Below are 14948 nucleotides of genomic sequence, written 5' to 3'. Positions count from 1 at the left end.
ACAAATCAAATAATCATGAGAATCAAAAGAAATGTAAAGTATGTGCACTTTAATACAAAACATGTAATGACACACAATTCCATGTGCAATCACAAAGTAAGAACATAGAATAGCCCTCCTCAATTCACCAACAGTTCTAGGCTTACAAACATAACATTTCTACGCTAGTTACTGGGACACAAGAACAGGTTCACAGCATGCTCAGACAGAGTGAGGAAGGCTTTTAACAATGTTTCTTCATGTTTTTCTTATTTAGTTTTTTTTTGTACAAAAGTTATAAAATATTCCTGAAATAAAATACTTTACATTTCACAGGTCAGTATTTATACTTTTTTTCTTATTATTTTACAAAACGTATTTACAATTGCTAAAATATTTAACAAATTCCCCATGAAATAAAAAACAAACAAACAAACAAAAAAAACTTGTAAGGAAAAGCCAGTTGATTTAGTTTAAGGATTCGCTCTGTAGCTCAAAATCACAATTGAATGTGGTTTTGTACATGCTCCAAATTAACTTTGAGTCAAATCTGTTTCATCTATTACTTGGCTTCATATTTTCCGTGCTGAAGGAAAACTGTTTGGATTTTGATATCCCACCACCTTTGGGACATTACACTTCACATTACACTTTTTTAGTTTTATTTAATATTAAGTTTCACTTCAACAACAACCAACCACATAAAAGCTGGTCTGGGAAAGTGGACACCTCTCCTTTCAGAGATGTGAGCAATTTCTGTGGCAAAATACATTGAGAAGGTAGGTCATCACTGGCTGCTGGTTTCAGAAATCAAAAAATACCTTTAAATCGTGTGCATTGTGATGGTTCTGCCTTGTAAGCATGCACTTTACAAATACAGCTTTTAAAAGGGTGAGGGTAGGAGGCAACACAGTACAACACAAACATTTCACCAAAGGGATAGAATTTCACTTGCGGTGTAGATAGGACAAAAACTACCCCAATGTGATTCCATAACTATACCCAAACAATAAATTATGATACACTGTTAAATGCTATAATCATATAACCACAACTGTTAATTTGAAAAAGGTACACAATAAAAAAAAACAGACACAGCACAACCTGTCAAACTGTAAAGCACCAAACCAGCACAGTGCAGCACTGCGAGGGATGTTCAGTATTGCACTGTGGGTTTGTCCCTTAGTGCTCTCACACACATCTTCAACAAGACAAACTGAGGACTCCCAATAAGAAACCAACAAAACAAAACAAAAAAGCACAACACAATGACATACACTATACTCCTCAATCTTTAAGGGCAGTATTGTAAAGTAAAAGGAAAAAAAAGTAAATTTCACCTTTAGAAAATGCTAAATAAAGAAATCAAACACTAAAACATTTTGTTTATGACACCTATTAAGGGGGTCTCATTTAAACTTTAGATTTAGTAGCATGAAGCACAGGTTTGATTACTTTTGATGATCTTCCCCCTAATCTGTCAATGTTTTCCAGCCTTTGTCGAGAGCTGCTTAGTACCGCCGGTCTACAGACTGAAGCTTATGCCTTCAGATGCTCAGACTGCTACGGAGGCTAAAAAAACTTAAATAAAAATAAATATAACAGGAGAAAGTACTTGAGCAGCTGATGACATACAGAACCTCTACTGAAAGACTACACATTTCACAGAGACCGTGGCATAAATGTAATACTTTCATAAGTACAGGCAATGGACTTCCTGTTTCCTTATTTAATTTGGTCTGTTTCTCTAGCATCCATCACATACTAGAGCACATCATGTTATACTAAAGCTGAAGGCTTCTAGACTCTCTGTGCATTTTACAGGGTGATGTGATTCGGATTGAACAAGACTTTTGTACATATAACTTCTCATTTCCATATAAATATATAAATAACCAATTAAAAAGCTGCATTGCATATCAGCTTAATGTAGGCCAGATGCACTTTTTCTGAGTTCTGCTGATGAGGAAATGGTGCCAAAACGTCAGACGGTTTTGCCGATCCTGAAGAATAACTTGGGATATAAGTTGTAACTTTCATAAATCTGACTCAAAATTGGGGCACTTCTGATGTCTTTGAATCCCCACAATTAATACAAATGAAAAATAAAAAACATATTAGTCTAACCATTGTGCTTCAACTGGGCAGGAAACCTTGTTAAGTTTTCCAAATCTGACTTTTTAGTTTTGCATTTTTACAGAATTGTTTTGATTTTACTAAACTGTTCCTTTAAAGCTTATGCCATCTTTTAAAGGGTATGTCATCCTTTGGCAATTTGTACTGTATTGCTTAAGTTAAATAAAACAATTATTCACAGAAATATGGACTAAAGTGAATGCAAATTAGGGCTTTGTGTAGAACAGGAGCCCCCTTTTTAAGGCAATGTGTTAAATTGACAATAAACTAATTTATTTCAACAGCAAAGGCTTATAGAGTCAGTGTAGGACTTTCATTTCTGAACTACGATCCATACTGCATTTGAGACACATGAGCTAATGTCTATCGATAGTACATTTAGGTGAACAGTTTAAAACCTTTTGGTAACTATGCACAGCACCAGAAGGCCTTGCAGGTCATATGATGAAGGGAAACAAACTTTTCTTGCAAAAGAAATACAGTGAGTTTCACATGTATACCACCAATGAAGATAAAAACCTGGTTTGGGCATGTTAGTTAGGTTCTTAGGACAAATTGTCACCCCCGACCCCTTCATATGGTATGCAGTTCTACTACACAGCCTGTAATAAAATAATACAAGTTCCACATAAACATGCTTTACACATATTCATAAAGGGAGAAACACAGTTATAAGCTTGTAATGTGTCAGGCAAAACAGGTTTGACCAAGTCCTTTCAGATGCCAGTGACACTGACTTCAGATAAAACACCACAATTCAAGCATCTGTGCTGGCTGGAAATGCATTCTAATCCTCATTTTGTGCTTTAAAAACATTTAAATTAAAACCAAATGCCCACCTTGATACGTTAAAGCTTTTTTCCTTTCCTCTCTCATGTGTATACGGAAGAATCCACAGAATTACACACCTGGCTCTTTTTCCTTGGCAAAGGCTTTTGTCACTTTGTAGAAACCTACAAACGCAACATTTGGCAACTAACACCAGAAACAAAGACTATAAGGATCAACCCATGAAGATGTCCATCAAACAAGCATCATCACAAAGGAGAATGTAAAAGGGTGATTTTGAGATTACTGCATTATTTCTGTAAGAGATGAGAGGCAAGATTAATTTCTCAACTGTGCAGAACAGTGCAGGGCATCCAATTACCTCCTAAAAGGAGATATTTGTGCTCTCTGTATACCACAGTCATCTAGATGTATGCAGCAATGTCAGTTCAACATGACTGAAGTTCAGGAACACAGTGTACCATGGCATGTACAGAAGTGACACTATATTTTGCCTTAAAATAAAATAGTCAAGAAGGTCTGTTCCATGCAAAAATAGTGAATTAAACAGCAAACAGCATCCACATCGGTATGAGCTGCTCATACTCAAAACATTTTCCAGTGTGTTCACTTATAAAACGGTTTTATTACTACACTGCAAATATTTTATTTCCCTGTCTTCTTTTTTGTTTACTTCTATTTCCCAATGCATTCTCAGCATTACCATGTACTGGAAGTGTGATCACTATTGACAAAAATATAACAATGAAAAACAAAATCCAGTAGATTGGCCCATTTAAACTTATGGAGGCCAGACATAGATAAAATCTCTCGTGAAAAAGAATTAAAAAAACAAAAAAAACAAAAAAAAAACCAGGGCTATTAGGAAGCGTCTCTGGAAATCCATCCACTCTCTGTCAGGAAGTTCAGGATCCTCTTTTTGAGGACTTTGTCCAGATAGCTAGGGAGACGGCTCTTGGAGGGAATTCCCTGGCGTTTCTGGAGGTGGTCCTTAATTATGATGGTCTTGACAGTTAGGTAGCGCGTGGGGCTGAGGTTGAGGGAATTGCAGAGAACCTTCTCGCGGTCGGAGAGCAGCTCAAACCCAGACAGGTTCTCAATAGCCGAGAACTCGCTGTCCTTGCCGTCCTCTTTGCCTCCCCCTCCACTGCCTCCTCCTCCACCTCCACTACCACCCCTTTTGGACTGAGCCACGCTCTTGTTCTCCTTGCGTTTCTCCCGCTTGTGCCTTGCTGCCTCGTATTCCACCGACTCATCCAGCTTGGTGATGCCATTTCGTCGGTAACGCTGCAGTTCACGTACCTTGGCCCTCAGCACGCGCTCCTTGTGCATGTTCTCAAAGAACTCCTCGAACTCCCGGCAGGCCATGAACTGACAGAGAGGCCGCAGCTTCAGCCGCTGCTCCTTCTCCTCCTTTGTGATCTTACGCTTGGGGGCAGCTGCCACGGCGGAAGAGCCGGCAGCTACAGGGGGAACGGCCGCCCCTCCAGCTGCTGGCTTCTCTTTCTCCTTCTCTTTCTCCTTCTTGTCCTTCCCCAGGAAGGCTGGCACCAGGTTGTAGTCACGGGCAATGTTTTTGCGTCGCTGACGCTCCTTCAGCTTGCGCACGTACATGTCCACATGGGCGCGTTTCATCTCGATCTCAACATCGTCATCGTCATAGTTGACCGACAGCCCGCTGATCAGCGTCTCGGCATCCTGGTCATATTCGATTTCATAGTCATCGCGCAGGGGCATGTAGCCCAGCTGCTGCTGCTCCACTATAGAGATGTCGAGGGGCGGCAGTGGAGTGGTGAGGCTGGGAGAGAGCGGCCCACCACTTGGACAGGTGTGGTCCGTCACTCGGTTGGGGATGCTGTCAGGGATACATGCCTTGCCCAGGTTGCCATGAATGTACATGCTGACGTAATGCTCCATGACCTCCTGGGGCGTCCGAGAGGCCCCAACATGAGCCGCCATGTCCTCCTACAACAGAGACACTGTATTAAAAAAGCAGCCACCTTGATCACCCACCATGCAGATTTCCATGTAAAAATACATTCTAGTACACACACTTAGATGCTGTTTTTTCAGTAAATTAATTTATTTGAGCCTTTCTACAAGGCCTTCTCAAGTCTTAAACAATTCCATCCCTAAAGTTCACATTTCTTGCCACTAGGGTTCCAGTTCATTGAGTGCTGCAGAAAATCTTAAAAAGTGCTCAGCAACGTTGGATAGATACATTGACACTTCTGTGACAAAAAGGCACATGTGAGAGCTCTGGAAGTTTAAACATATGTAGCTATTCAGAAGAAACATGTCAAGCATGACTAGCTGTGGGATCTGCAGGAATTCACGCACTTCATAAATGGTGAACAACCTAAGAAAACACTAGGCACATGATCAAGTCACCGTTTGGCTCCGTTTAATAGCAATCCCTTCTCAGTGCTGCCGCAATGACATCCACATTCATACCCGTTCCCATTGTACACTGAAACTGCACTGCAAAAGTAAAGCTGAGGATCCTACAGGTGCTGCTTTAATTATGTTTGCCCCCTCGCATCTGTAAATCCTTATGCGAGCAACACAGACACAGATACAATGTACTCAGCTTATCTCATAACCATAACAGTACTGCATATAGAAACAGTTTAGGTGCATTACTAGCGATAGCCTTATTATATCGCTCACTCCTGCTTGCTGGAATCGACTTGAACACGAAACTTCCTGAAGACAGAAGTCCCGATACACTTCACAAAAGTGCTGTATACTCACGCCACACTTATCTTCAACCCACACTCCCCCTTTCTCTGTTCAATGAAAAGAAATAAAACTTACCCAGTTCCCAAAGCCATATTGCTCGATCGCATCGAGGAGCGACTGCTCTTCCCTGCTGGTCCATCCTCCTTCTGCCTCGGCACCCCAAAGAGTAAATCGGCCGCCGTCTACTTGCTGGTACCCGTGCCATCGCCGGTGGTTGCCGATTTCCGCGCCTGCAGAGAAGCACTCGGGGCACAGCTCGATGTCCTGGCAGTCGGTGCACCGAAGCCGCAGGTTCGTCACATCTGCCAGACAATTAACGCAGTACTTCTTCCCCAGGTCGGCCATGTTGCTGGCTTCTGCTTGTTGTTGAAGCAGCAGTGCCTCAAGGGGAGGGCATGCGTACTGGAGAGAGTCCGCTCCGGCTGCTGCGCCTCATTAATATTCATGAGTGCGGCCCACGCTGCTGCCATTGGCTGAGGGCTGCGTTTCTGAGGCAACCCAAATAAACAGCTTCATTGTAGCTGCTGAGAAGTAGGTTTCTGTCTTACAGCCTCCTCTATCTATCTATCTATCTATCTATATGGAGTTATTGTGTGATTTACATTAGAAAGCTTTTGACATTTATACATCAAAATTAAAACGGTTTCAAAAGGTGTGATAACAGAAACTGTTAATTAAGTGAAGTAGTCGACAGCTCTTGTTTCACTGCAATGGAAGAATCAGAGGGGAACAAGCTTGAGACTGTTGAAGAGGGGACAGAACCCATCACCGAAGCAGATAACACAGATGAGTTTCCCAAAACAGAAACGCCAGCACAGACCACAGCGGAGGAGGAAACGGATTACAGTGGTAAGTCTCAAGACTTTACTGATAACAGAGATGCAGCTGAAGCTGAGGTGACAGACCCAGTACCTGAGCCAAGTGAAGAGGAGGAGTCTTTAGTAAATAACATTTTAGAGGCCACAGACGAAGCTCCAGAGGAATGCACAGACCCTTCAATTGAGGACACTGAAGTTAAAAGCACAGAGGAGGCAAGTGCAGACGAAGCAGCTGTAAAAGAGGTGGAGAAACCACATCTGCCTGCTAGTGACATGTTCGAAGAGGGAGAGGAGAAAGAACCCCCTCAGCTTATCGGGGAGCTGCTGTCCCGTGAAGGCAGCCCTGTGGATGAGCAGGGCCGCTCTCCCCCAGAGCTGGAGCCAGAGACACCGCAGAGGGAGAACCATGTAGAGGAAGCAGAGACTGTGATGGTGGAAGCCAAGGAGGAAGGTCCGAGTGTAAACTATGAAGAATACATGGAACGATACAGAGAACTTCAGAAGGAAAAGCAGAAGATCTTCCAGAAGAATGGCCAGCTACAAAAAAAGCTAGAGCAATACCTTCGCAGAAAGACAGGTGAGGAGGTCCGCCACGAGAGGGAGAAGCCAGTCTCAGACCAAGAGCAGCGCTACATCAAGTATATGGTTACCACAGGGGACCTGAAGCTGCAGCACAAACAAGACTCAGAGAGCTACCAGCAGCAGATCGAGGACCTGAGAGCCCAGTCCCAGGAGAAGGTGGCTCAGGTGGACAGCGAATGGAAGGCCTTTGTGGGCATCAAGAAGGACGTGGCCGTGTTGGTCCTGAGCCGGCAGCTCGGAAAGCAGGCCGCTCTGAGCCAGGTGGAGCAGAACCAGGCCAATGAGCAGCGCAAGGAGAAGGAGCTGGTGCAGGTGCGTGTGGAGAACATCAAATTGATGAACAAGACTAGGAAGCTTGAGGCCATGCTGAAGGCCAAGGAGGAGTTGGCCGAGGGGCTGCACCTCATCGACTTTGAGCAGCTGAAGATAGAGAACCAGACGTACAATGAGAAGATTGAGGAACGCAATGAGGAACTGATGAAGCTCCGCAAGAAGATCACAAGCACCGTACAGGTCCTCACCCATGTCAAGGAAAAGCTCCAGTTTGTTCAGGTGGAGAACCAGGCCAAGAAGGCCCAGCTTACTGAGACACAGGCACTGGTAGCAAACAAGCGGGACATCCTCACAAGGACCAAGCGGGCCCGCGATAACCTGCGCATTGACAACCTAAAGATGCGGCAGCAGTGTGGCCTCCGCGGCAATGAGACCTTGCTCCGGGACTTTGAGGAAAAGGTAGATGTTTCCGAGGTCCTCAGGCAGAGGCTAGAGATGGCAAAACGGTGTCATGCTGACCTGACGCTCAGATGTGCTGGTGTCAAGAAGAAACTTGAGCAGGCTAAACCTTCACACCAGTCAATGCAATAAATTACCCAGCCACTCCTCAGTTCAGTGTCTCTCCAGCTTAGCTATATCAGAACTGTGCCATGTGACCTATAAACAGAAGGGAACCTTTCATTCACCTCAGAAAATAAGATAAAACATTGGTAACAATTCATTTATACATCAGCTAAATGCTTAATGTAACATTACCAATGAGTAAGGGTTACATTACATTATACACTTCAAGAAAGATATCGCTGCTCTACAGGCAGTTCAGAGGAGAGCAACCAGACTTATTCCAGGTCTGAAGGGAATGTCCTACTGAGACTGAGGGACCTGAACCTTTTCACCCTGGAACAGAGGAGACCACGTGGGGACTTGATTCAAGTCTTCAAAATCATGAAAGGCATCGACCACATCAAACCAGAGGAGCTTTTCCAGATCAGCAGGGACACACGCACCCGGGGACACAAATGGAAATTGGGCTTCAAGGCATTCAAGATGGAAAACAGGAGACACTTCTTTACACAGAGAGTCGTCACAATCTGGAATAAACTCCCCAGCGATGTGGTTGAAGCTGAAAATTTGGGAACATTTAAAAACAGACTGGATAGGATCCTTGGATCACGTAGATAGTAATGGACACCAAATGAGCACGATGTGTCAAATGGCCTCCTCTCGTTTGTAAACTTTCTTATGTTCTTGAACTATGAAACTAGATGTGGTTCCACCAAATGTTATAGGAAAAGCTAAAATGAATAGGTTGATCATTGTGTTCACATGTTCTTCATTAAATGATTAATTAAAATAAAATAAATGTTTCCACTGGACATTTAAAGGTGTGCTGATGAATGGCATTTGTTTCCCTTTCAATTCAGACTAGGAACATGTCTGGCCTCAACAATGTTTGCTTAACAGTTCACTTTCCAGTAAATGCACAGCAGGAAAATAAACTACAGCAAGTGATGTATATTTTGGTAAAAATGCACTGAAGTTAAAATGAGTGTAATGTATCTAAATAATGGAGAGTCCTGCAGAAAATTAAAGTAAATACTAATGAACCTGTTTTATATGCACAGCATGTTTAAGACATTGAACATGAAAAATATATGTAACACATTATTAAATATAGGCCTATTTCTTACAGATACTTATTTGAATGTACAAGAATGCAATACTTTCCAGTTATGAATCAATACACAATACATGGTACAAATGGAAAAAAGAAATAGACCACAAGAAAGGAGATTAATAAGAAAGGAAATTACCACTGTTATGCAAGCTGGAGATCCACAGTGATTTTCATTGGGTGACACTCACTGCCTTCCTCTAAACATTTTGTTTTCCAGTTTCAGAACTGCTATTTTACTTACTTTGCTCTTGTTAGTGAGCATGAGAAGCAATACTGTAAACATGAACAATCACAAAGAATCCCACAGAAGTGTTACATCTATCAAGTCAGGAATTGAATAACAGCTAACACACTGGTCTCTTCACATGTCACATAAAAAGGTTATAAGTTTGGTCCACTGCAGGCCTCACTAGTGAACTCAGATAGACAGAGGATGCAAAAGAAAAACCAAGGGAGAAGAGTGAGATTCCATTCTTCAGTCATCAATCTTATTACTCTGTTTCTTGCCTGTAATACTGATTATACAGTAGTTTGCTTGATACCTTACAATACTCCTATAGTGTATTTATTGTAGGAAAAGGCTACAGAAATCATTTCAAATTGTTATGTGAGGTTTCAGTGCCTCAATATTTTTTATCCTTTAGCTATTTAACCACTAGATGTCACTGAAACAAAGGCATGAAAAACTAAAGTAAGCAAAAACAATACATGAATATATATATATATATATATATATATATATATATATATATATATATATATATATATATATATAATTAAGATAATTGATGATTTATGTGTATTTGCAGCTGTTATATCATTTTGATGAAAGACAAATCTAGCAAAGCATAGCCTCAATAAGTTCTTGTACCTTTGGATTCTTCTTCATTGAATTTCAGTATCATTTGCACCAGGTGACCATATCATTGTCCCCAGAGATGCAGTCAAGACCAGGTGTCTCGAGACCAAGACCAAAATCAAGTCTGAGTGGGTTGAGACCAAGACCAAGATCAGTATATTTTTATGCGACCAGCCTTATAATCTAAATAACATTTTGAAAAATCTAGAGCTACAATTGATAATGATGATCATTAGTTTACGTTTTACTGCTTTTTTTAAACAAATGCACAAATCTGAACAACAGAAAACATCGTATTTAACTAGTGCATTAGCAAGGCAGATCTTAAAAGAATTCCTGTCTTAAAACAGGAGTATATTGGAGCAAGGCCAAAACCTGTGGCTGGACTGAAACTGAAATGTTTATAATGAAAATGAAAAAGCATAATTGTTGAAGTCAATTTGGGGTCTTAATTAAATTGAAATAGATCAGGCATTTTGTCAAGAGAAGTAAACAATTACAGAAAATATTGTGTTGTATGGAAGGGGTCTAGTTAGTTTGTTCTAAGGGAAAGCCGAGAGCCTGTTAAAAGAAAGAGTACTGTATGATGCATTGCTTAAATAATCCTGAATTGTGAAAATCCATATGTGTTTGCAAACACAGGGAGATAAACTTGATATTTTCACTTAATAAGACTGTGATTTGTGTGTAAGTGCTTGATCGACATGCCGAGGCTGAGACCCTGACAAAGACCAGAGGTGTACAGACCAAGACCTCAGAATAGCTTTCAAGTGTCACCATCAGTGCAAGAAGTTAAACAGCAAAGCAAAATATGCTACAAATACAGATTATATTAAATTGAGTGAGTATTACAAAACATTACAGTAGCAAACGTGTACGAATTTTAATTAATCAAAAAGCGCTTGTGGATTGATCTTCGGCAGTGTGAAGTGGGGCTCCACTGGTAAAAACAGTTTACACTATGGCACCACTAGAGGGCAGCGGAGCAGAATGAGCAGCTATGGGAGGTAGGACAGGTAGTGTTTCAGGTTTAAACTATACATAGTACAGAAACATATTTCAAGAACATAAATAGGAGGGTTTATACACAAGCAGATATTAATTAGCCTGCAAAACAAACAAGACAAGGACAAGAGATTATAATATAAAGTGCAGCTAAATTAAGCTAAGTCAATATGAAAATAATAAAAATCAAATAATGGCTCAGTTTAGTAATTCAGGTTAATGTATTTAAACATTTGTTCTCTCTTTTGATATGCTATGTATTGTCAACAAATCATTGTTACTAAATCTGTTTATTGTTATATAACCTGGATTGGGTCCTCTATTAAAGGTGAAATGTATTCTGTCCTCGGTCAAATTATATAATTTATCAAAAATGTTTCTATAGATCCAGCAGTTAATCACAGGGTAAACCTCTGGCATGACATTGCATTTCCCTCAGATAGATTTGGTACATTTATTTGTAAAATTGTGTATAATCAGAGCTCAAAATTGAGAAAGGAAAGTTATTGAAATTATTCAGCAAGGTACTGATCATGCAATGTAATACATAACTATGCAATAACATTTGCTGTTTAACACCATTGGCAATTAGTGGAGACATTTTTCATTCAGTCTGTTCATGATATCCTTCACCCATTGCATGCTGGGATTTGCACAGATGCGAATCTTTTTCAGTGTGATCAAACTGGAAAAAAAAAGATTCAAAGTTAATTGAAGCTCTTCTGCTTGTCATTTCTTTAAATGTTTACACACACAAATATATATAGTTACACATTAATTAAAGAACTGTCAATAAACAAATATGAGATAGAAGCCTGTGTCAGTGTAATCTTGATATTAACTTCTCCGTTTAAACATCACAGGGAAATATTGTATTTTAACAATTTAAGCAATACTCACATCACACCAGGCTGTGAGCAGTCAGAGCTGGTATTCTCATACTGCTCTATCAACCTTTTAGGAATTAGCTTGGGATAATAGGAGAAACAGCATTCCGATCGTAAATCTAAAAGAAACAATAATGAACAATTACAATATGCCGTTTAAAAATATAATATCCGTTAACTCATTGCCCTAGTTTTCAATATGAAATGTGAAATAAGGGCTCTAATGAAAAGTAAATTATCAAAACATCATCCACTAATTAATAATATCCGTGAAACAGCATTCTGATGGTATAACAAGTACAACTAAGTGCAATATAATTATATTTTAATCATACTAAATATAAACACTTTTATCCTGAATTTACAGCAATACTGCCTTACTCACAGTTAGGTGCAGTTAGGTCATAAATATTTGGACAGTGACACAATTGTCATCTTTTTGGATCTGTACGTCAACACAATGGATTTGTGAAACAATCAAAGCTTAAAGTGAAGACTTTCATCTTTAATTTGAGGGTAGTTACATCCAAATTGGGTGAACAGTGTAGGAATTACATGGCCAGGTGTGTGTTATTCCCTCATTAGTTCAATTACAGGTAAGCAGATAAATGGTCTAGATTTGATTTCAAGTGTGGCATTTGCATTTGTAATCTGTTGCTGTTAACCCTCAATATGAAGTCCAAAGAGAATGAGAATCAAAACAAACCAATCAGAGAGAGAGCAAAAACATTAGGTGTGGCCAAATCAACTATTTGGTACATTTGTAAACAGAAAGAACGCACTGGTGAGCTCAGGAACACCAAAAGGCCTGGAAGACCATGGGAAACAACTGTGGTGGATGACAGAAGAATTATTTCCCTGGTGAAGAAAAACCAGATCAGACCAGATCAAGAACACCCTTCAGGAGGTAGGCGTATCTGTGTCAAAATCAACAACCAAGAGAAGACTTCACCAGAGTAAATACAGAGGGTTTACCACAAGATGTAAACAATTGATAAGCCCCCAAAACAGGAAGAGCAGATTAGAGTTCTAAAGAACCCTGTACAGTTCTGGAACAATGTTGTATGTTGTAAGTCTCCCTGGATAAGGGCGTCTGCCAAGAAATAATAATAATAATAATAATAATAATAATAATAATAATAATAATAATAATAATAATTATTATTATTATTATTATTATTATTATTATTATTATTATTATTATTATTATTATTATTATTAACAACATGCTATGGACAGATGAGACGAAGATCAACTTGTACCATAATGATGGAAAGAGAAGAGTATGGAGAAGGGAAGGAACTGCTTATGATCCAAAGCACACCACCTAATCTGTGAAGCATGTTATGTCATGGGTATGTATGGCTGTCAAGGGAACTGGTTCCCTTGTATTTATTGATGATGTGTCTGCTGACAAAAGCAGCAGGATAGATTCTGAAGTGTTTAGGGCTATATTAACTGCTCAGATTCAGCCAAATGCTTCAAAACTCATTGGATGGCGGTTCACAGTGCAGATGGACAATGACCCGAAGCATACTGAAAGAGTAACCCAAGACTTTTTTAAGGTGAAGAAGTGAAATGTTCTGCAATGGCCAAGATCACCTGACCTGAATCCAACTGAGCAGCATTTCACTTGCTGAGGGCAAAACTGAAGGCAAAACACCCCAAGAACAAGCAGGAACTAAAGTTTTGCAACCAAGTATTGAAACTCACAATTTAATTCATGATTATGTTCCAATTACTTTTGAGCCCCTAAAACTGGGAGGACCACATATAAAAATGGGTGTAACTCCTACACCGTTCACCCAATTTGGATGTAACTCCCCTCAAATTAAAGATGGAAGTCTACACTTAATGAACATATTGATTGTTTCCTTTCAAATCCATTTTGGTGGCGTCCAGAGTCAAAATGTTGACAATTGTGTCACTGTCCAAATATTTATGGACCTAACTGTGTGTGTATATGTACACCAATCAGCCATAACATTATGACCACCTGCCTAATATTGTGTAGGTCCCCCTTTTGCCACCAAAACAGCCCTGACCCGTCGAGGCATGGACTCCACTAGACCTCTGAAGGTGTGCTGTGGTATCTGGCACCAAGACGTTAGCAGCAGATCCTTTAAGTCCTGTAAGTTGCGAGGTGGGGCCTCCATGAACCGGACCTTTTTGTCCAGCACATCCCACAGATGCTCGATTGGATTGAGGCCAAGTCAACACCCTGAACTCATGATTCATCAGACCAGGGCACCTTCTTCCATTGCTCCGTGGTCCAGTTCTGATGCTCACGTGCCCATTGTAGGCACTTTCGGCAGTGGACAGGGGTCAGCATGGGCACCCTGACTGGTCTGCGGCTACGCAGCCCCATACGCAACAAACTGCGATGCACTGTGTGTTCTGACACCTTTCTATCAGAACCAGCATTCACTTTTTCAGCAATTTGAGCTACAGTAGCTCGTCTGTTGGATCGGACCACCAGCCTTCGCTCCCCACGTGCATCAATGAGTCTTGGCTGCCCATGACCCTGTCGCTGGTTCACCGCTTTTCATTCCTTGGACCACTTTTGATAGGTACTGACCACTGCAGACCGGGAACACCCCACAAGAGCTGCAGTTTTGGAGATGCTCTGACCCAGTCGTCTAGCCATCACAACTTGGCCCTTGTCAAAGTCGCTCAGATCCTTACGCTTGCCCATTTTTCCTGCTTCTAACACATCAACTTTGAAGATAAAATGTTCACTTGCTGCCTAATATATCCCACCCACTGACAGGTGCCATGTTAACGAGATTATCAGTGTTATTCACTTCACCTGTCAGAGGTCATAATGTTATGGCTGATCGGTGTATATGTATGTCTGTGTGTATGTGAATATATATATAGTGGGGGAACAACAAACAAATAATTACATTGAAAGATTTCAGTAAATTACTATAGAAATTGCTTTTAAGTTTGCTTGATTATTTTTCCAAAATGTTTAGATTAGCAATTAGATTTCCTCTCAATGCCATTTCCATATCTGATTAGTTTTCTCTGTAACTTCTCTAACAAAGGTGTCCATGAAATTGGAAAATTGTGCATCTGTTAATCCATATACAGTTTTTGTTTTGCATATTCTGGAAATTTTCAGATTGAACCCTAGTTCAGAAAAAATGGGGATCAGCAAACCGGGTTAAATTGTGTAAAATCTTAAAATCAGAACT

General features: G+C 40.4%; 2 protein-coding genes across 2 annotated transcripts; one reads left to right on the top strand and one right to left on the bottom strand.

Moving 5' to 3' along the window:
- Positions 1-29: 29 nt before the first annotated feature.
- On the bottom strand, positions 30-6058 carry tada2b (transcriptional adaptor 2B). Its single transcript, XM_066720072.1, has 2 exons — positions 5722-6058; positions 30-4869 (listed from the first exon to the last, which is right to left on the bottom strand). Exons 1-2 carry the CDS (start codon positions 5989-5991, stop codon positions 3766-3768), a joined length of 1374 nt encoding a protein of 457 aa, XP_066576169.1. The 5' UTR covers positions 5992-6058; the 3' UTR covers positions 30-3765.
- Positions 6059-6115: 57 nt separating this feature from the next.
- Positions 6116-8791, top strand: cfap184 (cilia and flagella associated protein 184). The gene has a single exon (XM_066720071.1). The coding sequence runs from the start codon at positions 6357-6359 to the stop codon at positions 7908-7910; it is 1554 nt and encodes a 517-aa protein (XP_066576168.1). The 5' UTR covers positions 6116-6356; the 3' UTR covers positions 7911-8791.
- Positions 8792-14948: the final 6157 nt, after the last annotated feature.

Source organism: Amia ocellicauda, chromosome 13, assembly GCF_036373705.1.
Source record: "Amia ocellicauda isolate fAmiCal2 chromosome 13, fAmiCal2.hap1, whole genome shotgun sequence".
NCBI lineage: Eukaryota > Metazoa > Chordata > Actinopteri > Amiiformes > Amiidae > Amia > Amia ocellicauda.
Note: the sequence above shows the minus strand (reverse complement) of the source record. Positions and strands in the feature narration are given on the sequence as shown.